Genomic DNA, 15,168 nt, shown 5'->3' on the forward strand with positions numbered 1-15,168 from the left:
TACAGAAGAAAGTTTAGAAATGTAGGTAACTTTAAAGTTTCCTTAGGAGACACACTAGCACTGGATGAAGAGTGACTCTGGGCATGACTTGCTTACTCCCCTGAACTCCAGGAAGACAGGGCAGTGACTACCACCCTACCAAATTCCTTTCAGATTTCAATCCAGGCCCAGAGGACTCAGCCTCTGTTGTGTCTCCTCAACTGAGTGGGGCTTACTTTAGACTTTTGTCACCCTTCTCAAGAGGGCATAGAGAGATTGAGTGAGAGGGAAGGGTCTGAAAGGAGCAAAGGGAAAGGGGAGGGTATATAGACCTGCTCTCCTCTCCCAGGCCAATCAGGGCCCACAAATCAGCTACTTCTTTAATGCAACACTGTGTTCTGGCACTCACCACTGATTTTTATATATTTGTGTGTGTGTGTGTGTGTGTGTAAGAGTGTGTATTTGTGTGTATTAAGCTATTATTTTTATTAAAAGATAAGAAATGGGCCGGGCACTGTGGCTCACACCTATAATCCCAGCACTTTGGGAGGCCAAGGCGGGCAGATCACCTAAGGTCAGGAGTTGGAGACCAGCCTGGCCAACATGGTGACACCTCATCTCTACAAAAATACAAAAATTAGCTGGGGGTGTTGGTGTGCGCCTGTAATCCCAGCTACTTGAGAGGCTGAGGCAGGAGAATTGCCTGAACCCAGGAGGTGGAGGTTGCAGTGAGCCGAGACTGCACCATTGCACTCTAGCAAGGGCAACAAGAGCAGAACTCCATCTCGAAAAAAAAAAAAAAAAAAAGATAAGAAATGAATGATCGTTGTAATACTCAAAATGCTTACAGGAAGAAGAAAAAATAAAATTACAGATAATTAACAAATGTTTATTCCTAATTAAGATTTCACATTACCACTTCTGACACTGAGCATTATACCTTTTTGTTTAAACGGTAGGGGGTGGAGAATACTTTCTATTAAAGATATAAAATCTTCAATACGTATAAGTGTTCTTAACCTAATTGGGCAATAAGGATTCTTTTACTCTCTAAGGAAAACAAAACAAAATACATACATATGTATACATATTTTCACATAATTTTGTTCTTTATCCAACTAGTTAGCCAGGATAGGCAGTATTTATCTAATGTCTCAGAGTTTCAGTGTCTACCTATGAAAAACAGGTAGGTTATTTTTTGATGCTAAGATTCTGTGAACACTCTCTAGTGATCCTTATAAAATAGTTGATTTTAAAAAGCCCCAGAACTTGTTCTGATGATGCAAAGGAGGGATGATGAACACGGGCTGACACTAAGGGACCATAAATAGCCACTGTCATTCAGCTACAAGGGAAATAATGAGGTATGCAACTTAGCCAGGCATCTAGCGAAGTGAAGCCCCAGTAAGCATTACTATATTTGGGGAACTCATATTTAAAGTAATTAATAGCTCTTCAACTCTTAGTGGCCAACGGACTTGAGAATGGGCAAAAAAAGGCCATTAAACTGAAAGCCAAAGCTTCATATCCTTGGATAAGTCTACTGCTTTTTAAGCTCAATGTCCTTCTCCTGAAATAAGGGCACGACACTGACCCCAATCTTTGCCCAGGGTGATTGTGAGGATCAGATACAAAGTATGTGAAAACCACAGTGCACTAAATTATTTTTAAACTCATTTTTAAACTAAGGTTTTCTACTATCAAAACTACAGCCAATTACCTTTTCATAATCCCAAAACAGTAAGTAATGTTTAAGTAGCAGATCTTTTTAAGTCAGTGTTTTAAAGATTTAGATGTTAAGAATTTAATATTACAGCCTTCCCTAATAGATCCTCTAGGGTTACACTAACATGACCAAATAAGGAAAATATACATTTGAAAGCTGTTATGCAGTCAAGTGGCAGAATTCTAAATGGCTATGAACCAATCATTTAGGAGGTTAAAATCTCTCCAAAATAAAGGTTGACATATACTGCACTGGTGACCACTTTTACCAAAGCAGAATCCTCCTGAAAGATGCTCTAACCCTAAAAGCTAGAAGGGGACTCTAAGCACAGAAAAGATATGAAGCCACGGGTATGATCCATTAAGTCTTTAAAAGCTATCTGCATCTATATAATATATATAATATCCATTTAATGCCCAGAGATGATAGAAGAATTGATAGCATACAACAGACAAGCAGATACTTAGAGATTTAACTTCTCTAGGCTTCTACTTCCTCATCTATGAAATGGGAATAAGAGTCTCTTCTCTGGGATAGACTGAAGAGGAGAACACACATAAAGTGCTGCCTTGTACCTGGAGCACAACAGATCAAAGTTATCAGTACCAGGGAGAAGCAGAGTATTTCAATTATCTTTGTCCCTAAACTAAAAACCTTGCTCCTTAAAATAGTATTTGCACTAAGATCTCCTCCAAAACAATTTGTCACAGAAGTAGGGCGTTAAGAGGGCACTCTATAAATAAGAGGGGAGTGTGCAGCAGGACACTGGGGAACATTAACACTTACTTATCCAGTTTCTGACATTGAGGAAACTTTGCTCATTTGTCAGATCAAAAAGTAGAAGAAACCCCATAGCATCTCTGAAGAACGCTGTTGTTAAGCTACGAAACCTAGGAACATAAAAGCAGGATGGTCAGTTAAGCCATGGCCCCACTCCTGAAATATAAAGCTACAAGCAATGCCTTCAGCCTCTTACAAAAGTTTACCAATAACAAGCTACATGGTGATATTTCAAAAGTGTATAGGATAGTTATTTATCACTTATATCCGTTTAAGTGTTAACAGACCATGTGATTTGAAAACTCAGGCTGCTGGAGAGGGATGACAAGAACCAGCTCGTGACCTTAGTCTCAGCCAAGAATTTATTGTACAATTATGAGTTAATTTGGCCAAAAGCAATATAGTGTATGTTTTCCTTTTGTGAAAGCTTGACTTGACATTACAATGTGTTCCATGACCTTTTAACTTCAGAATATGCAGAGACCTCTTATCTCTGATGGCCATTTGTTTGGCTTGAAGGTAAGAATCTCTTGACTCAGACATTCTGTCTTGGTACTCTACCTTCCAAGGCTTTATCCTCCTGTCTTCCCTGTCTTCTCTCTCTCTCTCCCCACCCCCAACCCCACCCTATCACCAGTCACTTTCCTCCCGTCTCTGCCTATAGGTAAAACCTGTAACTGACAGGCAGGCTCCAGGGAAGAAAATATTGGTATGAATTTGTCATCTAATCAGCAATATTAGGTTTTTCTCAAATACTTTTAATCAATGTTTTTATTAAAAAGAGTTCTTGGCCAGGGGCCATGGCTCATGCCTGCAATCCCAGCACTTTAGGAGGCCGAGGCGGGAGGATCACCTGAAGTCAGGAGTTAGAGACCAGCCTGACCAACACGGAGAAATCTCTACTAAAAATACAAAACTAGCTGGGTGTGGTGGTGCACACCCGTAATCCCAGCTAATCAGGAGGCTGAGGCAGGAGAATCACTTGAACCAGCAAGGTAGAGGTTGCAGTGAGCTGAGATCACGCCAGCCTGGGCAACAAGAATCAAACTCCGCCCAAAAACAAAAGAGTTCTTATCTTTTAGAGCTACATACCACAAGTATTAACAACTAAATAATATAATGTCTGGAATTTGCTTCCAAATTATATGGTAAGGGGGTGGGGGTGAGCAGAGGTAAGGGGTATAAATGAAATTCTGTTGGCCACAATTTCATAAGTGTTGAAGCTGAGTAATGGGTACATGGGTTTATCATATAATCCTTCCACTTTTGAATATCCTTGAAGTTTTCCATAATAAAAAGTTAAAAAACAAAATCTTTCAAGGTGGCTGTGAGAGAAAACAGAAGTTTTAGCTAACCGAAAGCAACTTTATATCAAGATTTCATGTGGCTTATTTTGGTCAAGTAACCTCTGGTCATATGAATTAATTCCAACCAGATTTCCCACTAGGTTTCCACAATCGGGTAAGAATAATGCATGTAACTTGGCCGCCTTCTTGTGGTTGAGTAAACAGCAAAAGGAAACGGAGCAAAGTGTCTAAGTCAAAAAATTAAACGAAGGAAAAGAAGAAAGTCCACAAGGAAGAATCCTAACCTCTCCTTTGACCTTGTATGAAATAAGGCCACCATTCTCATCTCAGACTGACAAATTTCCTGCTAATTTGGCAGCATTCTTTATCCAAGTGCAAACCAACAAATTGGCTGGCTTTTTCCTGCTCAGCTCACTGTTTGAAGAACGTACCTATTTTTCCCTTTCCTTTAGTAAGGAGCACATAACTGAAGATCTCATACCTCTCCTGCCCTGCTGTGTCCCATAACTGCAGGTGGATTCTCTGGCCTCTGCCAGTGGCTCCATCCGGCCCATTGGCTCTGTACACCTAAAACAGCAAAGCGAAAGAGAAAACAAAAGAGAACTTCTAACACCAGTGAACCCTTCTCGCCTTTTTATTCAGTACAAATCCCTAAGGCATCTAAACTTCCAAAGAGAATGCCATCTGGAATACAACCGTGTTGGTATTTATGTCAAATAATTATATCCAGGTAATGTAATAAGTTATATTGAAATATACACATATACATTTTATAAATATATTGTAAAATATGAATATAAAATAACGTATAAAATATAATAATTAGTTTACCTTTCCTCAAAGTTCTCTTGGGTCACTAGTTCCAGGAAATATTACATTTCTATGGCTTTTCCCAATCTCATCTTTTTTGTTTGTTTAACCAGGGGGGTACATGTGCAGGCTTGTTACGTAGATAGATTGCATAATGCTGGGGTTTGAGCATCTATTGAACTCATCACCCAAACAGTGAACATAGTACCCAATAAGTAGTTTTTCAGCCCCTGTCCCGCTCCCTTCCCCCTTTTGGAGTCCCTAGTGTCTACTGTTTCTGTGTTTATATCCACGCATACCCATTGTTTAGTTCCCACTTATAAGTGAGAATGCATGTGGCATTTGATTTTCTGTTTCTGCATTAATTCGCTTAGGATAATGGCCCCCAGCTCTATCCATGTTGCTGCAAAAGACATAATTTCATTTTTTATGGCTGCATAGTATTCTATGGTGTATATGTACCATATTTTCTTTGTCTAATCCACCACTGATAAGCACCTAGGTTAGTTCCATGACTTTGCTATTGTGAATAGTGCTACAATAAACGTTTGAGTGCAGGTGTATTTTTGGTAGAACAATTTTCCCTTGTCCCATACCACATTTTAAAAGTGCTCTTAAAATAATTTTATAGACAACACTCCTAGAACAGCAGAGAAAGGACCGTCAAAAATTTCTTCCTCCACAATAGCAACAAAAACACTGCTAAAAATTGTCCAAATCAATTTTTTCAGTACTCTAGAAATTAACAAAGACTTGCAACATTCCAAGGAGCATTTATTCAAGAAAACCAGCTGAATATCAGTAAAAACAGTAGGCTGTGAGGTGTTTTTCACCTTGCCCCATTCCCATCCCCCTCACTCCAGCTCTTAGAAGACTTAAAAACCATTTGCACAAATGTGGTAGTTGTGAAAACATCAGACTAGCCACCACTGTGGACAGTGAGGCACGATAGGTTTGGGGCTCCCTAAAAGTCCCATACTGAGAAAAACTGTCAGGAAACCCCTTGGAAAGCTCCATGCCCCAGCTTTGTCTTTATTTGACCTCGCTCAAAGCTTGCTCTTTGAGAACAGCCCTATCCCGAGGGCATTTGTTGAAAACTCTCAGCAGTAATTATCTAACATCACAGTTACCAAAGGTAACAATACCAATTAGGGCTAACAAAAGTCTAACGAACAAACAAACAACATTAAAGAAAAAAATAGGAAATGAGATTTCTATAATGCTCCCAAATATTCCTTGGAACCTAAAAGGCCATATTCATGGGCAGGGCTCTACGAACGCCCAGGAAAGATCTAAAAAGGTCCTAATCTCTCACTTCTGACTGACTGTGAGGTTCTTCTCAGGCAGAAAATGAAAGCTAAGGCAGAGTTGTAAACTGCCTGCAGTAGTATTAAACACATACCCCAACAAACACACAGAGGCTCTCAGAAAAAGCTAAGAGACTTAATGGTTCAAGGAATTTAATAAACTCTGTCCACTCATTAGCTGTCCACTAAGTTGACTGAGCAGAGACTTCAGTAGCTGCAAACAAAGAATACAGATTTTGCAGAATTATCCCAGAAACATTATTAAACAAACAAACAGCAACAACAAAAATAAATTAAATATGCAGTAAAAACAAGAAACCCAGGTAGGGGAAAGAATCTGAGTTTCTAGAATAGACACGTTATTTTAAATGTCCAGTTTTCAGCAAAACTTATAAGACACACAAAGAAACAGGAACGTATGGCTCATGCACAAGAAAAAAGCAACTAATAGAAATTATTCCTGAGAAGGCCCAGATGTTAAATGTATTAGACAAAGATTTTACATCAGGAATTATAAATCTATTCAAAGAAGTCAAAAATCAGTAACATAGCTGTCCTCTAAAATTAAAGGATAAATTAAGACAAAACAGAAAAGTCATCTCCAGCAGACCTGCCCTACAAGAAATACTAAAGACAACTCTCACGACCGAGCTGAAAGGACACTAGACAGTAACTTAAATCCACACAAAGAAATAATGAGCACCAGTAAAAATGTAACTGCATAGTAAATATAAAAAACAGTAAAAATGTGTTTTTCTTTGTAGCCCTTTTTCTCCACCAGATTAAAATTTAACTGCAGGCTGGGAGTGGTGGCTCACGCCTTTGGGAGGCTAAGATGGGTGGATCACTTGAGGCCAGGAGTTTGAGACCAGCCGGGCCAACATGGCAAAAACCCATTACTACTAAAAATATAAACAATTAGCCGGGTGTGGTGGTGGGTGCCTGTAATCCTAGCTACTTGGGAGACTAAGGCAGGAGAATCGCTTAAACCTGGGAGACACAGGTTGCAGTGAGCCGAGATGTCACCACTGCACTCCAGCCTGAGCGACAGAGAGGGACTCTGTCTCAAAAAAAAAAAAAAGAAGAAAAGAAAAGAAAAGAAAAGAAAAAGAAAAAAAATTAACTGCATACAGCAATAATTGTAAAGCTGTGTTGATGATGGGCACACAATGTAGAAATATGTCATTTGTACAGCAATAACAGCACAAAAAGAGGGGAGAGAACAGAGCCATATAAGAGCAAAGTTTTACACACTATTAAAATTAAGCTGCTATTAATCAAAATTAGATTGTGATTGTAATCCCCAAGGGAACTATTAAAAAAGAACTCAAAAATATATAATAAAAAAGGGAATTAAAATGATACACTAGAAAATAGAAAAAGAAACAATAATATCTATCAACAGACAAATGGATAAACAAAACAGTGTAACAATACAATAGAAAATTATGTAGCCACAATAAGTAACGAAGTCCTGATACACGCTACAACATGGAAGATCCTTGAAAACATCAGGCTGAGTGTAAGAAGCCAGACACAAGAAGACATATATTATTCCATTTATATGATGTGTGCAGAAGCCATTGATAGAAAATTCATGGTGACTAAGGGGAGGTAGAAAGAGGAATGCCTGCTAATAGGTATGAGGTTTCTTTTTAAAGTGATGAAAACTATTCTAAAATTAAATGGCTGTGATGGCCACACAACTCCGGATATACTAAAAACCACTGAATTTTATACTTTAGATGGATGAATTTCCTTTTTTTGTGAATTATATCTCCACAAATTTATTTTTTAAGTTATAAAATAAGTAACCAACAAAAATAATCACATACATACATATAGATTCTATCAACTATACGTTAATACTAAATATTTCATGAAGGCCCTATTGTTATTCAGTGGGTCTTAATCTCTATAAGACTCTCTGGTAGTAGAATAAAATACTAGAATGGGCAAAAGGGAATATTCTTCTGTCGTAAAAGCCAGGGACCTTTCCCCCTGACAGAATATGATCCATTAAAGGACCTTTGTCATTAATTTCCTGACCACGTGTTTACCTGCTTCCTGCTAACAATGGATTTTTCAGCAAGAAATGTAGACTAAGAAGAAGGCCATCTTTCCTTATCTGCAACTGTGACACCATGACCTTCTGCCTTCCCCTCCAACACTAGAATAACTTTCAGTCTCAAAGTCCTTAAAAAATAAATAAAGAAAAGTTTCTCCCTTCAACATTCTGCAGAACATCACATTCACTACTGGCATTCCCCACTCCAACCTCACCCTCCTGGCAGCAGTGATGAGTTCTTCCAGTTAGTGTTCCATGTGGAACTGCTGAGACTTTATTAGGAGAAATGCCGTTAAAAATAATAAGATACCAAAGGTGGAAGACACAGCCCACAAAACAAGAGTATGAGGGGCAAGGTGGTTGGCAGGCTTCAAGACAAAGGTAGACAACTTCTGGAGTTCAGAGGGAAGATACAAGCCAAAAGAGTACCAAGGTGACATTTTAAAGTACTGTTCACTTCCACTTTGTCTGCCTGGTTTTATATGAAGTGTTGTCAGCACAGCCTTTTCAATCATGTTGCCTGGATTGAACATAACTCACTTTCATATGTACCCTTTAATTTCAGATCCCAACCTTTGTCCTCCTAATTCCTACAAAGTAAACTAAACAGACCAGCAAATGTTGACTCAAAGATTACATTTTTACATAGAAGGATATAGAACTTACCACTCTCTTTTCCCGGAAATCAATGCCCACTGTTGTGATAAATTTGGAGTTAAATTTACCATCTGTATATTGGTAAAGTACACTGGTCTTCCCTACGCCAGAGTCTCCCAAAGCTAAAAACTTGATGAGGTAATCATAATCTCCATCAGACATAATGAAGAACTCAGTGGTTCACCTGTAAAATGCACACAAATTTTTTTAATTAAAATCCATTAGAAAACATTAATTATCCATTTAAAAAGTGACAACAATATTCAGTTTAACACCTAATGTTAACCTGTATGTCTACAGGTTGTATGAAAAGAGAGTTACATACATATTGTTCACCATCCTTGAAGACCTAATAACTAGCTAGATGAGAAGCTATTGAAATAGTAATTAACAGTGTAGTTTTAATTTAACATGCAGGTAATCCCAGCACTTTGGGAGGCCAAGGCAGGCGGATCACCTAAGGTCGGGAGTTCGAGACCAGCCTGACCAACATGGAGAAACCCCATCTCTACCGAAAATACAAAAATTAGCCAGGCGTGGTGGTGCATTCCTATAATCCCAGCTACTCGGGAGGCTGAGGCAGGAGAATCACTTGAACCCGGGAGGTGGAGGTTGCAGTGAGCCAAGATCGTGCCATTGCACTCCAGCCTGGGCAACAAGAGCAAAACTCCATCTCAAAATAAAAATAAATAAAAATAAAAATAAAAACATACATATTATAGTACCATTAGGACAAAAATTCCAAGTGGGAATGATAATCAACAAGAAGGTAATAGTCACTAAGTCTTATCTGTAGACCATATAGAATAAAAACTAATACAAGAAAAACAGAGGAAGAAGAATGTTATAAGGAATAACAGTAATCATTAGAGTGCAAGTGGTTCCAATTTCCCCTCCTTTTTCAAAGTCTCCTAGTGCTAAAATTTGCAATTGCAAAAATAAGGAACCAGTCCAAATGCTCACCAATCAATGAGTAAAGAAATTGTGATATATATATATACATATACATATATGTCTGTGTGTATATATATACGTGTATATACACATACGTATGTATATATACGTATATATATACGTATATATGTATATATGTGTATGTGTGTGTATATATATGTATATATACACACACACACACACACACACACACACACCATGGAATACTACTCAGCCACAAAAAGGAACGAAATAATGGCATTCACAGCAATCTGGATGGAATTGAAGACCATTATTCTAAGTGAAGTAAGTCAGGAATGGAAAACCAAACATCACATGTTCTCACTCATAAGTGGGAGCTAATCTACGAGGATGCAAAGGCATAAGAATGATACACTGGACTTTGGAGACTCGTTGGGGAAAGGGTGGGAGGGGGGTGAGGGATAAAAGGCTACAGATTGAATACAGTGTACGCTGCTTGGGTGATGGGTGCACCAAAATCTCGGAAATCACCACTAAAGAACTTATTCATGTAACAAAACACCACCTGTTCTCCCAAAAATCTATGGAAATTTAGAAAAAAGAAAGAAAGTCTCCTAGTGCTAGAACCTTGCCTTTTCTCTCTTTCTACATGGACACCCAGGCAATTTCATTTATTCTATTCACTTTCACTTGTTATTACAGCTCCTTCAAAGACACTGTTATTTCACAAGTCAATTGAGTCCCTGCTTCCTTACGTCTTACTATTAACATGTACTACACATTAAGTCAGACTTCTCTGGAGCATCACTGCTCACTTGGGAACTGAGTTCCAGATTTGAACAGTCACTGCTCAGAGACCATGGTGCCACAACCAAGGGCTCGCCTACCTATATTTACCTGGGTATTCTACCAAGAACTGCTAACAATTCAGCACTTCAATACTGACTAAAACAAAAGTCCACCTTAGAGAAGAAAATTTCATTTATATCAGCAATACCTAACCATGGCTATTTTTGGTTCTTTGCAATCAGCACTTTTCATGATTTGTTTTTACGTTCTAAATAGATTCAAACCCAAAATATCAGTCCAACTAGAAATGGGATCTCTCTCCAGGGGAGGTTTACTTTTTTATTAAAATGTTATTGATACATAATATTTGTACATTTTTATGGGGTACATGTAATATTTTGTTACATGCATAGAATGTAATGATCATATCCAGGTATTTAGGGTATTTATTACCTCGAATATTTATCATTTCTATGCACTGGGAACATTTCAAGTCCTCTCTTCTAGCTATTTTGAAATACACAATACATTTTTGTTAACTATAGTCATCCTAGTCTACTGTTGAACATTAGAACTTATTCTTTCCATCTAACCGTATACTTGTACACATTAACCAACCTCTCTCCATTCCCCCCCCCCGCCAATGCTAATAAACTCTCCTGAAAATCATAAAAATAACTAGTTATCTCATTAACACTGACAACTCTACATGACTATTCAAACATACATATTTATCCATCTATACACATACCAGATGTCCTACATTAGATGCTACTGACTCCCGGCATCATCCCCTTTTTACCCAGCCCTATATCCAGAAACTTGGCTGCCATACTCAGTGCTTCCTATAGGACTATTTCTATATATCCATAAAATTAATAAAAACTCAGACAAGAATATTTACTGGTTTTCAGTGTTGCCTTCCTCACCCCATCCTCAACTTGGGGACTCACCTTATGCTGAAAACTCCTGAATGCTAAGCCCCAAGAGTCACTGCAGTGTGTTTCCTCAGAGTGCTTCAGTGTAGATCTGCAACCTCACGTTTCAGGTATGGCTAGCCCGTGGATAAGGGCAGAGCCTCTACAAACATTCAAAATTCTATTTGCACACTATAAAGAGTGACACCTCACAGATGATGCCTTACCTATCTTTATAGCTTGGATATTTGCAAGTGTAGGTCACCAGTATTAATGACATATAACAGAATTCCTCTCCAAAAAACGACAACTTGGACATCAACATTATAGCATGTCACATCACAGCATCACACCTGGCTCTAACTTATTGGAAATAAGGGCTAAGAATTGAAAAGCAAGTCCAGATAATGTTGACTCATTTGAGGGCTTCCCCTCAAACTGAATGGAGCAGCAGAAAACAATACCGATCCTGCAGTGAGAATGATGCAAGAAGACACTGTGGCTACCTTATTTCCTATTTATTTTTAATTTGGAAAAAAAAGTTGGTATAACTATGTTTTTTACATCACTTAAGGTACAGGAAAAAACGCTGTCACCAATGGCATCATATTCTAGAATTCTCTAAACCCACTTAAGTGGAATTCAAAGACTTAAATGAAACTATCTCTAAGGTGTTTCATTTCCATGGGTAATCACACATGTAAGTCTACAAATGATCTTCATGAGTTTTGTTTTCTATTCACAATGGCAATACTTACCAAGTAATCATAAAGGGATTGTTAACAAACCACATACCGCAAACTGAAGGTATAGACACCACCATCAATATTAATCATAGTTTGCAATTTTCAGATTGTATCTTTAAGACAATTATCTGCTTTCTTGATCTGAAAATAAATGTTCAGACCTTCCACTCTCTGGGTTCAGTTTACAAAGGATAAAACAGAACCCAGAGAGGTAGACTGATTTGCACGATCTAGAATCTAGATCTCCTGGCTCCAAGTCCAATGTCTATTCCAGCCCAAGCTTCATATCCATTACACATTTTTGTTACAAATGCACAATGGGCTTTCAAGTGACCAGTAGTATGGTATCTCACAAGAAAACCTAATAGGAAACTCACCAAGTCAAGCAGAGCTGGGTTTGAATGCCAAATCTCCCAGATACCAATTACTTGGATGTCTTTGAGCCTTAGATTTCCAGGTTTCTGTTCTATAAAAAAGAATATACGCTACCTCACACCATTGTTCTGAGGATTCAACGAGATACTGTTTATGCAGTGCCCAGCACAATGGTTGGCATATACTGGGTACTTAACTGTTAGCTCACTTTGTTCTCCCCATTGTGGGCGTTCAGACTGGGTCTGAAGATCTAGAACAAATTTCAGACTGACTCTGGCCAGCTTAAAACATGTCTTTCTAGCACAAACGATTGCTAACTGGCTCAAAGTGGTCAGCTGAGTCAACAAAGATCACTTTCAAATAATTCTGATCTTTTTTGGCTGGTTCTAACCATTTGCAATTCATTTAATACAGATATGTTTACTTCAAAAGAGTTCTGATCAACTTAAAAACAGACTCAAATCCATATAAAATACACCCATCCATTTTAGCAAGTTCATAGTTGTTCAAAAGAATCTGGTTCATATTATGTTAAGGTGAGTTAAAAGAGGTCCTCCTACAAAACTACTTTCTGACTTTGGCTAAAACCTGATGTATCTAACCAAAATTATTGGAGTCTCATTGTAATTAGCTTTAATTGCTTCAGACTGGTTTTAGCTAGCTCAAATAGGCTCTGACTTGGACATTCTGACAGGCTTCTATAAGTTGTAGTTAGTTCTGAGTATATTTTACTGAATCAAACTGTGCTGACAAATTAAATCTACTTTCAATTGAGTCACACTTGTTCTAACTCTATTAAACTGCTGGAAACTAGTTTGATAACTATAGTTATCTATAAAATTGTTTTTACTGGTTTAGACTGATATAGATTGGTTCAAAACAGTCTGAAATGTTTCAAATTAATTTCAGATGTTCAAACAGTTCAAAACTAGAAATGTAAAATGACAATCGGAAGCACCAAAAACAACAGTTTGGTGTTTAAAACTTGTGCCAAACCAACGAACTTAAAATTTGATTTTTAAATTACCTCATTTGTAGATATTCTGTATCCAAAAATTTATCTCCACCATTATATACTGTATCATCTCACTCGAACAGCATATATGTGTTCGAGCACAGTAAAGGACTGGGAGAAAGGAGCACTGGCATAGGAGAAGATGACAGAGATGACAGATAACAAGGAAAGATGTGATGAGTGACACAGGCTTCCTGGGTTAAGAACTCACCTCCCATTTTACCTGAAAGACCTGGCAGGAAAACATTCACCCATGACCCAACAATGAAGATTATGATCGGGGAAAACCTTTAGCAAATTTGGAGGCTGTCTAGAGTTTGTCCAAAACTGATCACGCTGACCAGGCTGGTCTGGGTTAACAGAGACCAGAATTCCAAAGAATAAGAAAATTTCAGAGAAATAAAGGGAGCTGGGGGCAGGCAAGTTTTCAAAATAACAGATCTTTCAAGGTTTGGGCATGGTGTTGAGGGTGACAGCCTTCTTATCTGAGCTTGCAGTCCAATTAGTGAAAAGCTGGAGTTAATGGAATTACCCCATCTTTCAGCAGAAGATCATTCTAGTCTACAGCAGACTATACTCCCACCTCCATCCTGCAAGCCCATACGTGGTTTTCTCATCACTACTGATCACTACTAGGTGAAGACAACTTAATGTTAAGTCTCAATTGATGGTATATTTTCATATAAATAATTTTTGTTCTCTTATTCATTACTCAAGTCCTGAGTAGTATTCCTGGGGCCTGTTTTCCAGAAAGAAAATACTCCACTCCTCAAATACAGAAATCTAATAACGTAAATGATTTTTGTGTTGGCATTTCATTTCAGGAAGGAGTCAACAGTGAGAACACACAGTAGCAGAATTTGACATTTGGGGCACCCAAACAACGTTGTATGCTCACCATTTCCTGCTTGTACTCCAGCCTACTGAGGTTTGGGAAGCCGGTTCACAAGGGCTTCCCTCTGACACTCTCTTGCTGAAAATGGGTCTGAAACCTAGGTCAGATGCCCACATGTCAAGCACTTCACACGCATTAGCACAACAATCCTCATCACTGCCCTATACATAGCATATACACAGTCTCCCTCAGAAAGATCTGGGGCTGTTCTGTCATAAGTGCTTCAATGAGGGCATACGTAACTGGGTCTTGGCCAGTCTACCCACATATTAGCATGGGCGCAATTCCAATGTATTATTGAGAGACAGGAAAAAAAAAAATGGAGGTTAAAGGCAGAAACTCTACAACCAAGCCACCGGTACTTGAGTCCAGTCACGTAACTTTGGAAAATTTATTTAATCTCTTTTGCCTTGGGCTCCTCATCTGTAAAATAGGAAAGAGATTCTATTTTATCAATTCTAACATGCTTTCTTATTTTAACTTCTTTAAAATTGGGGTGCATCTTACATTTCAGTCTTACAATCCAAGACATCTTGCAATTGCTATTATAAATCAGGTGTCACTAGAGATACAGTTGTGTGAAAGCTTTTTGTTAGCATCTTCTAGCAAGGTCAAGAATGCATCATCAATATATTTTAGACTTAATGAAGCACAATAATACAGCTATTTCTGAAGGCTATTGTGAGGACTGAGCTAGTGTATACACACAAAGTTTGGAACAGTGCACAGGACATAGTAAGTCCTATGTAAGTGTTAGCTGTTATTAGCAGCAGCATCCAGCAATCTGGCTTCCATTCCAAGGGTCAATATGCAGGCAATGTTCTTTTCTTTCCTAGAAGTATAAGAAAGTACACTGAGCCCCTAAACCAAAAATTAATTTTT

The 15,168-nt window shown here is 38.2% G+C and overlaps 1 protein-coding gene across 4 annotated transcripts in view; it reads right to left on the reverse strand.

The window, feature by feature from the left end:
* The window catches only part of RAB27A (RAB27A, member RAS oncogene family), an 83,492-nt gene that overhangs the window by 18,379 nt on the left and 49,945 nt on the right, over positions 1-15,168 (reverse strand). For 3 of the 4 annotated variants that reach the window (XM_032174399.2, XM_032174400.2, XM_032174401.2), the window contains 3 exons: positions 8,644-8,818; positions 4,274-4,359; positions 2,492-2,595 (listed from right to left, as the gene is read on the reverse strand). In XM_032174399.2, the coding sequence (XP_032030290.1) occupies positions 2,492-2,595; positions 4,274-4,359; positions 8,644-8,796 (343 nt within the window). In that variant the 5' untranslated portion in view covers positions 8,797-8,818. Of the gene's footprint in view, positions 1-2,491; positions 2,596-4,273; positions 4,360-8,643; positions 8,819-12,378; positions 12,468-15,168 lie in introns of all 4 variants that reach the window. The other variant, XM_058427701.1, reaches the window with a different exon arrangement.

The sequence above is a fragment of the Hylobates moloch genome, unplaced genomic scaffold (assembly GCF_009828535.3).
Source record: "Hylobates moloch isolate HMO894 unplaced genomic scaffold, HMol_V3 SCAFFOLD_14, whole genome shotgun sequence".
In the NCBI taxonomy this organism is placed as follows: Eukaryota; Metazoa; Chordata; class Mammalia; order Primates; family Hylobatidae; genus Hylobates; species Hylobates moloch.